Genomic DNA, 17,996 nt, shown 5'->3' with positions numbered 1-17,996 from the left:
ATATTCAGTTTTTTAAAGAAAACTCCTAAGGAAGCAACAATTTTGCACGTCTAAGTACGTCATTTAAGGTGAAAGTACTGTGTTGAATTTTAGGAAAATATAGAAAAGAAGGACCTTTGATATCAACTACTATTAACACATATGTATTTTCCTCTAAAATATAATTTAAAAACTAAAATTACTATTTACATACAGTAAATTCAAACAACATAAGAAAGTATATATATGAAATGTCTCCCTTCTTTATACCACCCATACCTCTCTCTAAAGTTGAATATTCCTCATACATACTTCCAATAAAGACATTTTATTTTATAAAAGTATAATAAACAGAATCCAAGATACCTTTAATTTTTTTAATGTTTATTTGTTTACTTTTGAGAGAGAGAGAGAGAGAGAGAGCACAAGCAGGGGAGAGGCAGAGAAAGAGAGAGAGAGAGAGAGAGAGAGAGAATCCGAAGCAAGCTCCAGGCTCTGAGCTGTCAGCACAGAGCCCAATGTGGGGCTCAAACCCACAAACTGTGAAATCATGACCTGAGCCAAGGTCAGACACTTAACCAACTAACTGTGCCACCCAAGTACTCCTGAATCCAAGATACCTTTAGAATAATTTTACTTTTACTTAGAGTAGAAGGCATCTTTTAATAATTTTTTTTTCATTTAGGGAAAACAGGTGAATGATAAGTCTCAAAGAGCTTTTTTTCCTCCTTTTGTCAGTACTGGAAAGTTCTAATTTTTTAGAGTTAAAAAGAGTCTGTCTCCAACAAGCTTTAGAAATCAGTAACTTTAGTTAACCATCATTAACAAAAGATTGATGTGTACCACTTAATATATCAAAATATGTTTTAAGTGCAGTGGCTAAAGATCCAAGTTTGAAAACAGATCAGTATGGCCCAATGTTAGTGATGAAGAGGAAGGGTGGAGGGAGATGAGTGGGAGAGGTGGGTAAGGACTAGGTCTTGGAGGCCAGGAAGGGAATTTGGATTGTACCCTAAGTATAATGGAAACCAACTGGAGAGGATGCATTGGTGATATCCAAATTACATTTTTTAAATGACCATTCTGGATACCTCTGCACAAAAGACAGACTTTAGGGTGTGAAGAGAGGAGACAGGGGATCAGTTAGAAGGTGGTTGTGGTAGTTGAAGTAACAGATGATAGTAGAGTAGACTAGGATTATTGACATTAGTGGAGATGGTGAGGCTCAAATTCAGAAAATATTTTGCATGTAAGTTGTCAGAGTGTGGTTTGAACTGGATGTAAGATATAAGGAAAGAAGGGAATTAATGCTAGACCTATGAGTTGTATGACTGAGGTGGGGTGGATTTACAAACCCTATCACTAAGGGGGTCTAGCAACAAAAGACCAGGGTATTAGGGGGATCTTCAGTGTGAATATTGAAATTTTCAACAATGACAGTGGGTCTAGGGGTGGAAATGAAGTGGTGATCCAGGTATTGAAGTTATTGGTTACTGAGGAAGAAGTATGCCTGAGTGTTCAGAAGCTAATAGCCAAAAGGAGGGATAACAGATAGCAAAATTCAGTAACATGCATTTTAAAGGTCTAGAGTTTCTGAGGGAGAATGGAAGATAGAGTTTAAAATCCATCAAAATACAGTGCTTCTAGGTCTAGTCAAAATTTGATGGCGACTTGGTCTAGAGTGATAGCAGAGGAGATGAACAAATGTGGCCTAACTGGAAAAACAATTGGATTAACTTGACCATACTTGGTGACACCTTGGGAGTGGGAATTGAGAAATGAGAGCCAAAGTAGCCTCTGGGTTTCTGGCTTGTGTGACTGGATAAATTGTGACAGAGACCAAGATAGAGAATGCCTATAATAATGCCCAGGTATGTTGGGGAAGATGACTGGGACAGTTGAGTTTGAGGAGCATATAAGGTTTTCAAGTGGAGATGCCTTATAGGAAGTTGGATACAAGAGATTCTGGGGAAAACGAGATGGAAGAGGGAATGGGGGAGAGGTCAAGAGCCAGAGTGCAAGAAAAAGCAAAAGAAAATATGATTCATCACATTTTCATACCCTTAAAGCAAATGTGACTTCTGGTTCAAACACAGCGGTCTATTTTCACACGTGCTCTCCCTTGTACTTTTTAAACTCCAGTAAAATGAAATAAAAGAATACAACTGGAAATGAACTTTAACAACAAAGAGAAAGAGAAATTGGAGAAATACCTAAAAGGAAGATGGAGAATCTTGCTGTTTAGTAAACAGATTGGAAGCAACACCAAAACAATTTGCAGAAAAAGGGGTTATGGCAGGGTGAGGAGTGACTTTCCTAACTAAACCCCCCAGTGAATCTTCAGGCTCAGCTTTGACTTTTGTGGCATGTAAGAATGAGAAATAGATGTGAAAATAGAAAGGTTATTTAAAGATGTGTCTAAAGAACAGCTGTATGATTTGATACCCTACCCCCTCTCTCATTCTTCATATACAACATTCAGAATAACCCAGGTTAAAAAAAAAATGGAGAGATTCTCTCTAGAGAAATTGAAGGAATTAAGTTGAAAGGACTACAATCACTGGTGTGTGGTTGGCACCCCAGAGTCAAGAGCCCCTCATTCAGGTATTGCAGGAGAGGAAATGTCTCCAGCCTAAAAACCAGATCTGTGAACAAAGTACAGCAAGTACCTTGAAGGAAAGAACACGGTACAGCAGCAGACCAGCTGACCATGGAGGAAATCTTTAGGAAATAAATCTTTAAGAAAACTGATGGCTATATTTTGGAGGAATTTGAGAAAACATATTATATTGTATTATTATATTATAAAAAACAGAACAAGAAAGCATTTGCAAATTTAAAATTTGATTAGAAAAATTGTAAATTAAGAGGGGTTGGAAATAACATTGGAATGTCATAGAAATATAGAGCAAACAGACAGATGGGAAATATGACAGGGAAAAATAGATACTCCAGAAAAGAATCAAAAATAGGAGGAAAGAAGCTGTCAAAGAAATAATAGAAGAAAACTTCCCAAGGCTGAGAAAAAAACATGCATCGTTAGACTGGAAGAATCTACAGAATGCAGAACAAGATGAATGAGAAAACACCTACATCTAAACACAGCCTCCTATGTCTTCCAATTGCCAAGTTAAATAATATTCTGAAAGATCTCAGAAATAACAATAGAGTGTATGTACAAGGAATAAGAATTACACTGCAAGGGCACCTGGCTGGCTCAGTTGGCAAAGCATGCGACTCTTGATCTCAAGGTTGTGAGTTCAAGCCCCACTTTGGGCATGGAGCCTACTTAAAATAAAATAAATCATGTGAGTAGAAAACCAGAGTCAAGAAAAGAAGAATCACACTGCCATCAGACTTCTCATTACTGTCACCGGACCAATGTCTTAAGTACACAGTAGGAAAATTATTTTGAACTGACAAATTATTGATCAAGAATGTGAATGTAAAATTAAAAACATTTTTGGACAGCAAGAACTCTTAAGTGTACTTTGCACACACCACATTTGGTGTGGTATCAGAGAAAATAAGGCAAAAGACCAAGAAAGAGAAAAACATGGGTTGAAGGAAATACTGGCTTTAACCAGGAGGTGATTTAAGGACAGTTATAAGATGAAAACTACACAGGAGGCTGTTCTGTGGTCAGTCAGGAAAGGCTCAGTGAGGAACAAAGTTCATTATAAATCACAGGTCTCAGAGAGGGGGTCACTGCATGCCATCCAGGGTCATAGGGGAAGCACCAGCTTTTTATCAAGTGGCAAAAGCCAGGAACAGGAGGAAAATCTGGGCCAGAATCTTCAGTGGGGTTTCCACTGGAAAGTAAAGGCAGGGCGGGGCAAACAGTTTAGAACTGGCCAGTTTGAATAATTCCCGTGGGCTCTAGGCCCTAGAGACACTCGCTAGTTGCTTAGCACCAGGTCTGGCTTCATTAAGCGAGTGCCTCCTGGGGTGCTTGGGTGATAGAGGAGGTGTGGCTCAGGGTTTGGTCAATTTGCATATCAAAAGTGTCCTTCTGGCTGAGCCCACCGCTGGCTTTAAGAATTGACTAGCCCAGGAAGGAGCAGTCTCTCCCCAGCCAGAAAGATGTCGAAACATCATAATATACAGAAAATTAAAAGCATAAATAATACAGAAGCTTAAGAGACAACTAGTCTGCCCGAAGCAATAAGTGAGGGCCCTGAGAAGCCTATCTCTGAGAAGAAAATGTGTTCCATAGGATATCTAGCATACACTTGAGAAGCAGAATAATTCTTCAAGATTTGTTATAAGCTTGTTATCTGTGGTACAAACACACACACACACACACACACACACACACACACACACTCCAAGAAAATTCCTAGCATAGAAAGTACAAGAAAATGCAAAACTTCAATAAGAAAATATTAGTCCTAGGAATTAAATATGGCAGTTGATTTGCCATTGTGAAAATTTTCACATCCAGAGAAGTAGAGAGAGTAGCATGATGAATTCCTATATACCCATCACTGGATTCAACAATTATCAAAAATAAGCTACATTCGTTTCATCTATCCTTTCCTCCCTTTCTTTTTACTTGGCACAGAATATTTAAAAGCAAACTACAGACAGTAAATAATTTTTACCCCTACATTCTTCAGTTTCAATCCCTAAAAGAAAATACATTTACTTTTTAAATCATAATGCCATTATGAAACCTACAAAATTAACAATAAGTTGTTGGTATAACCTAACATTCCAGTTCATAATCAAGTTTCTCCATTTGTCTCAAAAGCATGTTTGTATAGTTGATATGTTCAAATTGATCCAAACAAGATGCTTATATGGTATCTGGTTGTGTGTTGTTTTTTTTCTCATGCCACTTGATATATTGAAGAAACAGTATCAGTTTGCCTGTAGAATATCCCACATTCAGGGTCTAACTTTATTTCCTTGAGGTTGTCATTTAGCTTGTTCCTCTATCCCTCTGTATTTCCAGTAATTTGAAGCTAGTTGTTAAAAGTTTGGTTGGATTCAGGTTACAATGTTTGGCAAGAAGACCTGATAGGCAATGCTGTGTGAAATGTAGCTGTTTTTCAGTATTGTATGGAGTTCATGGAAAAAAAATTCATCTTATCTTAAAATTAGAAATATTTTCTTCTGATAATACAGCATTGGACAAGGAAATCCTATCATACTGTCTGCTTTTCAGTGAACAATGTTCATGGGGTCATGTTAAGGTAAACTGCTGTTTGCTGGTTTTCAACTTTCAAAATCAAGTATACTAAGACAAGAAGATTTCATTGTATTTAGGCAACAGAAGGTTTTTATTAAGTTTGTCAACATAAGTTAGGAGAAGTTGAGTGGGGAAAGTGGGAAGACACTGGCATCCTTATTTGCAAATGAGGGAATTAAGAGATGTGAAATAAGAATCAGAAGTTTAAGTGTATTTAAGACTGCAAAGGAGTATTCTATATTATTAGAATAATATAATTATTAGAAACACAAGAAAGAGGCTAGTGTAAATGAACTTAATTTTCATCTCTCATATAAGAGGATTAATAGATAAGGTCTAAGATGTTTTTACTGCTTCTGGTAAATTAACCATTTTTATTTAAATTCTCGTAGAGGTAACTACCAGAGAAACTTAAGAACAGACTTTTTTCTTTTTCTTTTTTCTTTTTGAGAGACAGAGAGAGAGAGGAGAGAGAGAGGAGAGAGAGAGAGAGAGAGAGAGAGAGAGAGAGAGAGAGAGAGAGAGAGAGACAGGGAGACAGAGGATCCAAAGCAGGTTCTGCACTGACAGCAGAAAGCCTGACATGTGGGGCTTGAACTCAGGAACCACCTGTGGGATCATGACCTGAAATCAGATGCTCAACCAACTGAGCCACCCAGGTGTCCCAAGAACACTTTTAAAGTGGGTGTGTCTGGGGAGTGGAATTGGGGGTGGGAGGAGTGGAAAGCAATGTTGCTTCTTTATTGTACATTTTTCTGGACTCCGTGGTTGCTTTTAACCATGCACATTAAGGAAAGTAATAACTTTCCCCTTAGTCTTAATAACTACCCTAAAACGTGGTTTCATCAAGTAAGCTCTACTTTAATATAACCTTAGTTTTCAAATGTATGAAGACACAGGTCAGATATATAAAAGAATTAAGCACACATCAGAAAAAATCTTTGTACTTAGTAGTTGTAGATCTAGAGCACAATAGTAGTGAATTCTGCCTTGCCTGAAACAAATTGTATCAAAGTTCTATGCACCTAAAGGATTTGAAATGCTTGCCTTTTCAATGGCTGCCATTTGTTTCCTGATTTGAAGCCTCTCCTGACTGCCTTGTGCAGAGCCGGTTTCTTTAAAATTTAAAAACTTCACTGTAGTGATAGAATGGCACAAAGTAACAAACTGCCTCAACACAGTGATAGTGAAAATAACCTCTGTAGCCAACTAAAGAAAAGCTAACAATGATAAACTTCAGGAGGATGATAGATGCTTTCCAGAGAAGTTTCCCTAATTGTTTTAAGCTGTGAGTGGTTAGTAACTTTCTCCCCAGAAATTAATCCATTGTACATAATGAATAAAGACAACTAAAGAATTTCCAGGGGTGCCTGGGTGGCTCAGTCACTTGAGTGTCTGACTTTTGATTTAGGCTCAGACTGTGATCTCACAGTTCGTGGGTTCGAGCCCCGTGTCGGGTTCTGTGCTGTCAGTGCAGAGCCTGCCTTGGATTCTCTGTGTCCCTCTCTCTCTGCCCCTGGTCCTCTCACACCCCCTCTCTCTCTAAAATAAATCTGTAAAATATTAAAAAAAAAAAAAAAAAAAAAGAACTTCCAGAAATTTTAAAAGGTTGCTTTTCCTGAGCAGGATAAATCGCACATGTCATTGGAAGATCAGATTTCATAACTCCCCATGCTTGAAAGAATTCAGAATTTGAAGAGTGCTTCAGACAAGAAATGGAGGGTCAAAATCTGCATTGCCTAAGAAGAGTTTCTAGTGATGATCTCTCTGAATGTAATCCTGGCTGTAAAGAGAAAGATATGTGAAAGCTTTAAAATCATGCCATGGAAAAATATTATCTAGATAGCAAGCATTTACTTCATGCATACTGGTTTTAACACAATGTATTCAGATTTAAATTACAGATGTTTTTGGCCTAAGTTTGTTAAATGCAAAAATCTCTCCCCTCAAAACTTTTTTGAATGTAATGAAATCTCTGGAAATGAGCCCTGAAGTTTGTTTAAAGTCCCAGTAGATATTGAGTTTAGCTCTTCCAACCATTGAGCTCTGTTGTTTACCTTTTCATCTCAGATTACTAATTTTCATTCATTATAAAATCTGGCAGAAGAATGAATTATGTATATTTTATAATTCACGTATTCTAAGTATTATTTGCTTTTCAGTGCCACTTAACGGTTATTTATAGAATGTGGTTATTGAAATCAGCAATGGATGTGAAATCAGACTGAATCATAATGTTGGCGTTAATCCTAGATTATATAACAGTGGACGAATGATTTAATGTATCTGGGCCCATTTCCTCTTTTATGAATAAAGGAGTCAGATTGACCCTTTAATCCATCATTCTGTGTCATCATCTAAATCATTAAGGTTCCTGTGTATTAAAAGATTTTATGAAGAGTATAAACAACCTCGTTATCCTCAGTTCTTGCCATGTCCCTTAAACAAGTAACATGTGGAAAACACGAGATGATTTTCCCTTCCACCTAAATTTATAAAATCTAGGAATTTATAAATTTGGTTTAACAGTTCAAAATTTTAGTCTGAGGAAAAAGAAAAACTCCATATTAGACCTAATAGATACTAAACCAAAGTGAAATATAATTTAGTTCTTAAAGTACAGTATTCAAGAAAGAAAATCCGGAGGGCTGTGTTCCAGTCATTAGTACTACTAAACAACCTACCCCCAAATGTAGTGGCTTAAGACAATAATAATCATTTAATTAGCTCAGAACTCGCATTCTGGGTAGCTCCCTTCTGCTCCACAATATCAGCTGGATGTTGGGCTACTATTGCCCAAAGACTGGGGCTGATTAAGCATTTTCTCAGCTCTTCCCTTTGTAACAAAACACCTTGGAAACATTTTCTATAGTCACTATCGCTAATTCTCCTCTACCGGTTTTCCTTTTTAAGATTTTTTAAAAAAATAATTCTTTTTTTTTTTTTGTTAAAATGTTTATTATTTATGAGAGAGAGAGAGAGAAAACCAGCAGGGGAGGGGCAGAGAGAAAGGGAGCCAGAATCCCAAGAAGGCTCCACGCCATCAGCACAGAGCCTGACGTGGGGCTCAAACTCATGAACTGGGAGATCATGACCTGAGCCACCCAGGTGCCCCCAAAATAATTCATTTTAAAATAATTTCAAATATAGAGAAAATCTGCCAGAAGGGTGAAGATTCCTGTATCCCTCACCTAGATTCCCCAGTTACTAACATTTTATCGAATTTGCTCCATTGTTCAGTACTACTCCCTCTCCATATACGCATACCCAGCGCGCATGATCATTCATCCTTTTTTGAACCTTTAGAAAACAAGCTTTATACATGATATCCCATCACTACTAAATATTCTAGTCTGTGTTTTCTAACTAGAACATTCTCGTATATAACATTGTTACAACATTGCCATCCAGTCCACAAACTTCATTCATATTTTGCCAAATGTCTCAGCAGTATCCCTTGTGATACCTCTTCTGATCCAGGCTGCTATCCAGAATATGTGATGCATTTAGTTGTCATGTCTGTTCAGACTCATTCAGTCTGAAACAGTACTGCGGTCTTTCCCTTGAGAGTTTTATTGAGTAGAGACTTTATGTTATGTAGGATGATCCTGGAGTACTTTAATATGTTCCTCATTTGACCTCCACCCACAAGCTTTAGCATCCATTGATGACTCCCATCTGAATCAAACACCTCTATGATAATTGCCAAGTGGTGATTTTCTATTTCCTTCATTCCTTCTACATTTATCAGCTGGGCACACTACTAAAAGGAAGAGCTTTTCCTTCATTCATTTATTGATAATATAAGGACTCATTAATTCCTATTTTATTTGTCAGGTGGTAATCCATTACTATCATCATTTATTTTGACATTAAAATTGTCTACTTGGCCAGTAGGAGCCCATTCAAGTTACATCCTGTGTTTTGATATGTCCCATTATTCACTGAGCATTTCCTTACTTTTTGGGATAGAAAGTATCCCAGGGTCATTTTGTACTTTCCCTGACCTAGTTCTGGAATCAGTCTTTTCTCAAAATAGCTCTGGTCCCTCTTAGTGGAGGTTAGGTATTTAGAAAACAACATCTGGGCACTCGATGTGCTCGATGCTACAGGGGTGTCATCACTTCTAGGCCCTCTCAGCCAAAAAAGCTAGGAAGATATCTACATATATGTAGAAGCAGCCTAATTTTAATATGTTGGAGCTTTGATTGCAAGACAGTATTGCATGATACTCCAGTCAGGGAGAAAAAATAACTTTTATTTTCTTCGTCCCTTCTCCTCCAGGTATGTGCAATCCTAGAAACTATAGTGACACACCTCCAACCTCAAAGAGCACGGTGGAGGAGCTTCACGAGCCAATCCCTTCTCTCTTCCGGGCGCTCACAGAAGGAGACACTCAGTTGAACTGGAACATTGTTTCCTTCCCTGTTGCAGAAGAACTCTCGCATCATGAGAATCTGGTTTCCTTTTTAGAAACTGTGAACCAGCCACACCATCAAAATGTATCTGTCCCTAGCAATAATGTTCACGCACCTTACTCCAGTGACAAAGGTAACTGCCCACAGCTGACTTTCTATCTTGCCCCCTCACTTTCTGGGTGGTCTGTGAAACCTACAGTATCTTTGAGTTTGTCTAATCTTAAGTAAATTCTGGACTTTAATGACCCTAATCCCTAAGTAGATAAGGAGGCATGTCAGGCATATAGTCACCACTCCTTCATGGTCACAGTGATAGAGGTTGTGTTGGAAGATAGATAATCTGGTTCTAATTTTGATGTTTATTTGTGTTAGGTTTAAATTGTTCTTTCCATAGGATAGCAACAGTGCTGCTTACTTCATATAGCATTGCACACTGTCAGGTAATATTCAGAGTGTCCTAGGAAGTCACGTTTTTGTAATAGCATTGGTACCAAAAATGCTACTGAGGTCATCTGCTAAATTTCTTTATGAGCAAGTTGGTATTACAGACGTCTAATCTCCAGGTATAAACTGTCCCCAGTGCTGTTGGTCAGAAGGGGAACTAAATGAAAGAATGACTTGTATAACTTTGAGAACCACATTAAAGAACGCTTATTAGTGAGGATAGGTCATTCCTTAATGTAAAGGGCATGTAACTTTTATGAAATCTTTGATATTTTCAAGTAAAAGGCTCTGCACCATTTTACTGTGGAAGAATATGGCAATGATGAAGTTTTTATTTCTTAAAATATGAAATGAATTATGCATAAATAGTATAATTTGTGTTATTTCTTATTTGGCTTTTTGTTGTGCCCTCCCTTATAACCCTGCCTATCTGAAATAGTATGACCTTTGGATATCAGTAGTAAAAGCAAAACAGCATTTGTTAATGATACTCAGAGTAAGCATTCTTGTTGCTTTTTGGTTATACTACCTTAAGAGACAAATTGCAGATTTTGGAAAACATCAGAAATATATGGAATATGCCTTATTAAGGTATTTTGCTACCATTTTCTCCACTAAAATGTAATCAGTATAATAGGCATTCAATGATAATTCATAAATTTTGTTCAAATATCATTTAATTTAATAAAATAATTGGCAGGAAGCCAAGTTTCCTGGAAACACCAACTATCTTTCGAGACAAAGTTTCTCCTCTTTGACACCTTCTCTAGGTGCCCCTGCTCTTCCCTCTAGAGCAAATTAGCTCTATTCCTTCTCCCCATATTTGTGTTTTGACTTGTTGTCTGTTTTTAACTTATAGGTCTACCATTTTGTACTTAGTTCCTTGGATTCTCTCATTACTCTTTGAGTCCATAATGACCATTCCATAGTAGGTGATCCATAAATACTTGTTCAATTAATAAATGAAAAAAAGTTACTAATCACCTGGAGATTCAAAGCTCCCCTGTCCTGCTCAGTCCCTAGTCTGCCTGGTCTCATGCTATACTGGCCTTCGTGTTTTCTGTCTTGACCTGATCTCATCTTCTATAGCCAGTGATGGTTCTGCTGTCTCCTGCTGCCAACCTTTCACTGCAGCGGGACTGGCCTCCACTCCGTTCCCCATGCACACTGCACTGGTCTCCTTGTGACTTTCCTTATTTTGTTACCTGGTAACTTTGCATTTCATTCTTCTTCCTAATACAAGCCCGCTTTTTTCCATTAAACCTTTCCTTGCTATTCAAACGCCTGGTAATTTATCAGTTCTATAAATGGCTCTGTAAAATAACAGACTCTAATCACACACTCTCTATTAATATTTTTTATTGTCTTTATTTATTTCATGTACCCTATCCTCCTAGCTAGGTCATTATATTAAGCACCAGGAGAACTAAAAATTGAAACAATCAAAAATAGTTGTGTTGGAAAGCAAGACTAGAAATTGCTACTGATAACATGAGCGTTTTTAAATAGCTAATGCGGAATTGTGCCAAGTATTGCTAACCATTTTGCATCATTTGAATTAAGTTTGTTTTGTTTTTTTGTAAATTCTCAGTATAGGTTTAGAACAGTATTTTTCAAACTTCTTTTAACCAGAGAATTCTCTCCTCTAAGGAAATCTTATCAGAAATGCCCAATTTGAGGTGCCTGGGTGGCTCAGTCAGTTAAGTGTCCAACTTTGGCTCAAGTCACGATCTCATGGTTCTTGAGTTCAAACCCCTCATCAGGCTCTCTGCTGTCAGTGCAGAGCCCATTTCAGATCCTCTGTCTTCCTCCCTCTCTGCCCTTCCTGCTCGTGCTCCCCCCACCTCTCTCTCAAATATAAATAAACAGAAGGAAGGGAGGGAGGGAGGGAGGGAGGAAGGAAGGAAGGAAGGAAGGAAGGAAGGCAGGCAGGCAGGCAGGCCCAATTTAAAAGGCACAGCTCTGAAGCATAGCAAATGTTAAGCCTAGTAACCTTAACTTTGAGATCAAAGTCCAGAATCTGATAAAGTGACTAAGGAAGTCCTTTACCTTCTTCAACTGGAGTGGGGGACTCTGGCTTCTTTCTCAATATAATTAACAAATGTGATCTTTTTTCCTACACCTCATCCATTGTCCTGTGTAGACTAGCAGTAAGAGAACCAAGAATAACTATTAATATCAGACAGGTATTAAAGCATTTCCTGATTTTCCTCTTTCTTGCTCTGAGCTCTTAATTTTTTCTTTTTCAGAACACATGTGTACTGTGGTTTATTTTGATGACTGCATGTCCATACATCAGTGTAAAATATCCTGTGAATCCATGGGAGCGTCCAAATATCGCTGGTTCCATAACGCCTGCTGCGAGTGCATTGGTCCAGAATGCATCGACTATGGTAGTAAAACTGTCAAATGTATGAACTGCATGTTCTAAAGAAGGAGAAGAATGCAAACCAAAGCAATCTAGACAACAAGAAAGATATGAAAAACTATTCATTGAGCTCTACTGGTTGCACCAGCATGCTAGCTGGTTAAGAAGATGGAAAGAATTTGGATGGAGTTAAAGTATGACAAATCCAGTAATGTGTTAAATTATAATTATAACTGCTCTGGTTGATTTTATAGCCCACTGGCAATAAGCCCTTTCCTCTTAAATACATTTACAACTTTGATCGTATGAGAAGCAAGTACACAGAGAATTTCTTGAAAGATCTGAGGTTTTTTGACAAAGCCCGATGTCATTTTTTTTTCTAGCATTCCAAAAGCCTTTGGTTTTGAAAGTGTTGGAGCACATTAACATAAGTTATGATTTCTTCATATACTACTCCTGGGACACTGAGTTTTTCCAGTCGTACACCAGTCTTCACTCACTGTACCTTGTCTCATTTATCTCTTCTATAAATAGGGTAGATAGTCCGATGAGAACTCACATAAATTTCACCATTAAAGGCTTAATTTCAAACCTTGTAATGTTGGTTTTAGAAAGTAAATGCTTACTACATTTTACAGTTTAAAACTCTTACGTAGCAGAATCCATCCTGTAATACACATGCTGACAGAGCTTTGAGGAAAATTTCTCCTTCTCTTACATGCCCCTGCCCAAAGTGCTGATGTAGGTGAATTCTGACCAAGAATTGCAAGGCACACCTATGACATTGCATTAAATATTCTGCTAGGGTATAAAGAATTAGGAAGTTAAAGCATTTCTCAGACTTAAGGTACCAGCTTACGGAACACTCAGGATGGGAAGTGCCTGCCAAATCAGACTCCACTTAGAGCACGAGGGAAACACTTCGTCCTGTTGTACAGACAGCGTGGGCAGAGCCTTGTTCCTAAGCTGAGTGACAGGAGGAGATAAAGAGGAAACTCACCGGCGTGAACAGGGAAGGTTGAAAAAGCGGGCAATTCTTATGGGAAGCAAACTTAAACTATTTTGTTATAGTGTAATCTTTGCTTTAGGTTTCCATCTGGATAGAATGTTCTCACTACAAAGTATAATCAGGCAGTGGGAGGTGAAGGGTATGCAATGAAAAAGAAATCTCTGTTTAAGATGATGTTAACTCCAAATATACTACAGACTATTTTGTTTTATATATTTCGATAATGATAAGCTTAAATACTATGTGTCCTTCATCGTAATAAAATCCCAGTCTTCAAGCATGAATCTAAAACATAAATATTTATATTACAGAGACTCTTGACTATACAAAATTATTAATTTTTCAGTACATTATGAGTTACAAGTAACTTGCAGGAATATCTTTTTTGTATGCCTAAATATTTTAGTACATAAAAATAGATAATGCTCTTAGACACTTTGTATTTGTATTCATTATATGAACAATAGTTACAAAATCATATGTAATATCATAATTAACTATCATAAAATCTAAAGCCTTAATACCTTTCTGTTCTTTCAGGCTACTCTAATGAATACTAAAGGTACCTTAGCCTTTTCAAAAACGTTTGGCCTTTAAAAAAAAAGTTAAAATTTAGCTCTTGCGTGTATTTTTTTTAATAGGAAAACATTGGGATATCCTTTTCTTACTTCCACCTAAAATGCCTCTGTTTAAAAGTGCCTTGAAAACATTTTGGCTTTCCTTCTTCATTAATGCCTACAAAGGTAATGGTTTTCTTAAAACCTTTTAAACTAAAAAAGAGAAAGTTTTAAAGGAATCTACATCCAGGTGCTTCATTTCCACTTTGGTATTCTTCAAAGTAATTTCATATCTATGAATATAGAAATCCTTCTGTGTTTATTGACAGTGCTTAATGTTGCCTTAACTATGACACTTTTTAACTGCATTTATTATCTTTATTAGGACTTCATTATTAAATTTTTAACTGTAATATCTCTTCTGCCCTTATACTGGGAAGGTAATTTCTTGAACCATTATTGTATTTGAACTGATTTTCCTTACATCTATTTCTCCCAGTAGAAATTATCCCTAAATGCAATGGTTAATTTCATATTAAATTTTGCTTTGTTTTTGTGGTTTATGAAGGGATTGAAAGACAGAGTTTACCTAAAAGATTCCATTACCAGTTTATAATGTATTTCAAGTTTTTAATAATAATGTTTTCCAAATTAAAAGTATAACATTTCAGAAGCCAGTAACCCCACTAAAATTTAGACCCTTTATTACTATTCTAGATATGATTTACTTCTAACTTGAAGCTCTGGTAAAAATTCTTTTTTTTTTAATCAAAAATTAGGTTAACTATTTTATAACTAGATCAAAAAACCCCTAAATCAGTAGGTATTAGAAAAGCCATATATAAAAGTTTCTTTCCTAGGGTAAGACATGCCCCTGCTAGTTAGTTTTCCTGTCTCTCTTTGTCCCCATAACATCTAATTATTGCAGAAATTGTACTCAAAATAGTGGCACCAAATCAAATGATAATTCAAATAAAGTAAGTCTTTGTTTACATAGAATGCTATAAAAGAGAGGCTTTCATTTAGAAATAATATTTCTAAAGCTTTGGTAAGCTTTTAGAATATTTGAACAATTATTTATAAAGCAGAGTAGCATCAACATAGAGAAAAGAAACTAAAACTTCTGAAAAATGAGGTAGATATGAATAAGCCACATATTTAAAGTTCGTTTTTGTGAAAGCTTCCTTGAAGATTTTTAAAATCTATCCTACATTCCCCAGAGTCTATGTTAATTGTATTTCACATGATCTGCAACATGTAGAATTACGCATTTTTTTCTTTGGTTGTCCCTATAAGCAAAAGAGTATTTTAATAAAAAATTGAAATGACTGTGTCCTGCTTTTTGCTAACTTCAGTGTAGAACAAACACTAGAATAAATGTGACATTTCTGTCTAGTGAAGTTCTAGTTTGAGGGAAGCGTGTACCCTTCACTCTGGATGTCCCTACACATTGTGTTGAAACAAGGGCTCTTTAATAGTTTGCTCTCTGCTTTTTCATGCGCTTTGTTCCAATACGGGGGAAACTTTGAAATGAAATACTTAACATTCTCCTTGTTCTACAAGGCTCAGGAGATCTATCTGATGGTTGGAAGGAGTCACAGGAAGGTCAAGGTAGGAAAATCACTCCCCGCTCTCCCACAGTGACCCTCATGGGGTGACGTTATTAGAATTGAGAGCCATAAATGGTACCTTTATGATAGATTCAGCATTGTTTCCCAGAATCTACGTTCTGACAGCTTGGTGGACAGGGCTTCTAGAGAGGGGAACATTCTAGAGGACAGGTTGCCAGCCGAGTGATTTAACGGAATGAGAAATCTAAGGAGTTTGGGGGTAGAATTCATTTCAAGTAGGACCATACATTCGATGAGGAAAGTTGTTCTTTTGCTGAAGCTGTCCAGTGGCGGTGAGTCATGTGACCCTGAGAGGCAGAGGGTCTTGATCTGAAGATGCCCAGTGGAGCGAGATCCTCTCAGCCGGGGAAGCCAGCAGGCCGGCAGGCTGCAGTATGGCAGGCCCACCCAGCGGCCCACGCCAGGCATGTTCTGAGTTCCTTAAGCTGGCGGATGCTCCATTGGCTTATAGGTGTTAAGAGTTACGACTCTTATGCCTCTTAGATTTTTCCTAACCATTTGAAAAAAAATTCATTTTACATCTTTTTATTTTGAAGTCTGTGCTTGAAGGATGGAGTCAGCAGCAACTCCAGGGCCCAGCTTTTGAGATGAGAATTCTCAGTACAAAAGCAGAGAGAAAAACTTCTGCCCTCCCAGCATGGTGCTGTGACTCAGAAAGAAACCTGGACAAGTACAGAGCCCTCATCCATCACGGGGACCGAAATGTCCTGATTTGATTGAAGTTAGCCACTGAATTTAGACACAGACACCACCGAAATACTTCTGTGGCAACAATGATTGCATTGTGAGCCCTCCTGATGTACCCGATGCCACAGCCAGAGTGATCCTTCTAACACAGATGTGCAGGTAATAGCTCCCCAACCTCAGTTCCAAATCCCAGCGAACTGCAAGGCCTTTGTGCCCCTTTGCCACAGGGGCTCAAGTTACCTAGTAGGAGCAAAGCAGACAACTACTTTTTGTTTTCCAGCAGTCTCCTCTGCTTCAGTGGATTTTGCTTCTTGGGGGGGGGGGGGGGGGAGGTGGGGGTAAGCCATCAATCGCATTTGCCAGAAAATGGGAAGAGGCCTGGGTCTCCCAGACCATGGGGACTGTGCTCCAGGCCTCAATGTGCCCTGAAGTGTCCTGGTTCCAAAGTCAGCAGTTGCCTCCTTCTAGAGGTTTCAACTTACGGCTATTAGGAGCCCAGCCCCACCTTCCGTGTCTAGGGCCCCCAGACTTGCCTCTAGGATCCTGTGAGATGCAGGGTAGGTAACAGAGCCTTGCTCTTGGCAGATGTTGGCTGCAATAGGGCTCTGGGTCAGATTTTACTTGATTTGAAGAAAATGATGAGAGAAGACTTGTTGGAGTCCTGGGTTTGTGGAATGGCATTTTCTTCTCTCAGCCTTATCCACCGGCGGCCTCACTGTCCTCTCCTCCCGCCTCACACCCCCTTCCCTCATCCTCCTGTTCTCTCTGCTGCTGACCTTGCCCTCCCTCAGCACACCACATTTATGCCACCCTTGGGGTTTGCATGAGTTGTTTCCTCTGCTGCCCTCTGCTTTTTATGCAGATTTTGTTTGCTTGTTCTTATTCCTGTCTGAGCTCAAATATCTCTACTACCATCTCTCAAGGAATGGCCTCTCCCCAGTCACCCCTCCTATTACCATTTTATTTTTTTAATATCGGGTAACTCCCCGAAAGTACTTATCGGTGACTTTTCTATTCTCCTCTAACTAGCATGTGAGGCCCATGAGGGTAGGGAACTTGATTCTTTATCACTGCCTTGAACACAGTTGTCCAGCACCCTTAAGTGTGGGACACATGGCAGACACAGATGCTTTAGGGATGAATGAATGATAGCAGGTCCTCTCATACTTCTGCTTAAAATGCTGGCTCCTCAGATAAAGGCCCAACTCCTCAGCGGGTCCCTAAGGGCCCCATTCTGGTCCCTCTCATCCAACCAGGCCCACCTCAGACCTCTTCCATTTTGATGTGTGGTCACTGAACTCAACGGTCAGGAAAGATTCTTGAGACGGTAAGGTGCAACTTAGTAAGTTTATTTAAGTAGCATGAGGTCAGGACTCGTGGGCAGAAAGATCTGCACATTTTGCTGTGTGAGGCTGGTGGTTTCATACTTAGTGATCAAAGGGAAGGGGGCAGGCAGGAAGTGTCAGATTACAGAAGCTACTTTACATTTCTTTGAATTTCTGCTTGTAAAACTACTTTTGCAAGATTCCTGTGGTGCTTGTCATTCAGTTCGATATTAACTATGGGTGAGATTTGCAGGCAGTCTTGAGACCCTTAAAGAATGTAGCAAGCAGCACATACTTGATGTTTATTGAAACTATGCAGGCTTGAGGCCAGCCTTCTTGGCTAAGGGTAAACATTTTCCTGCTTCTGTCCCTCATCATATTCCC

The 17,996-nt window shown here is 38.4% G+C and overlaps 1 protein-coding gene across 2 annotated transcripts in view; it reads left to right on the top strand.

The window, feature by feature from the left end:
* TWSG1 (twisted gastrulation BMP signaling modulator 1) overlaps positions 1-15,298 on the top strand; it is a 71,970-nt gene extending 56,672 nt beyond the window's left edge. For both annotated transcript variants that reach the window (XM_019418469.2, XM_053902393.1), the window contains exons 4-5: positions 9,458-9,724; positions 12,285-15,298. In XM_019418469.2, the coding sequence (XP_019274014.1) occupies positions 9,458-9,724; positions 12,285-12,466 (449 nt within the window). In that variant the 3' untranslated portion in view covers positions 12,467-15,298. The remainder of the gene's footprint in view (positions 1-9,457; positions 9,725-12,284) is intronic.
* Positions 15,299-17,996: the final 2,698 nt, after the last annotated feature.

This window comes from Panthera pardus, unplaced genomic scaffold (assembly GCF_024362965.1).
Source record: "Panthera pardus isolate Hobbes unplaced genomic scaffold, ASM2436296v1 HiC_scaffold_15, whole genome shotgun sequence".
In the NCBI taxonomy this organism is placed as follows: Eukaryota; Metazoa; Chordata; class Mammalia; order Carnivora; family Felidae; genus Panthera; species Panthera pardus.
Note: the sequence above shows the minus strand (reverse complement) of the source record. Positions and strands in the feature narration are given on the sequence as shown.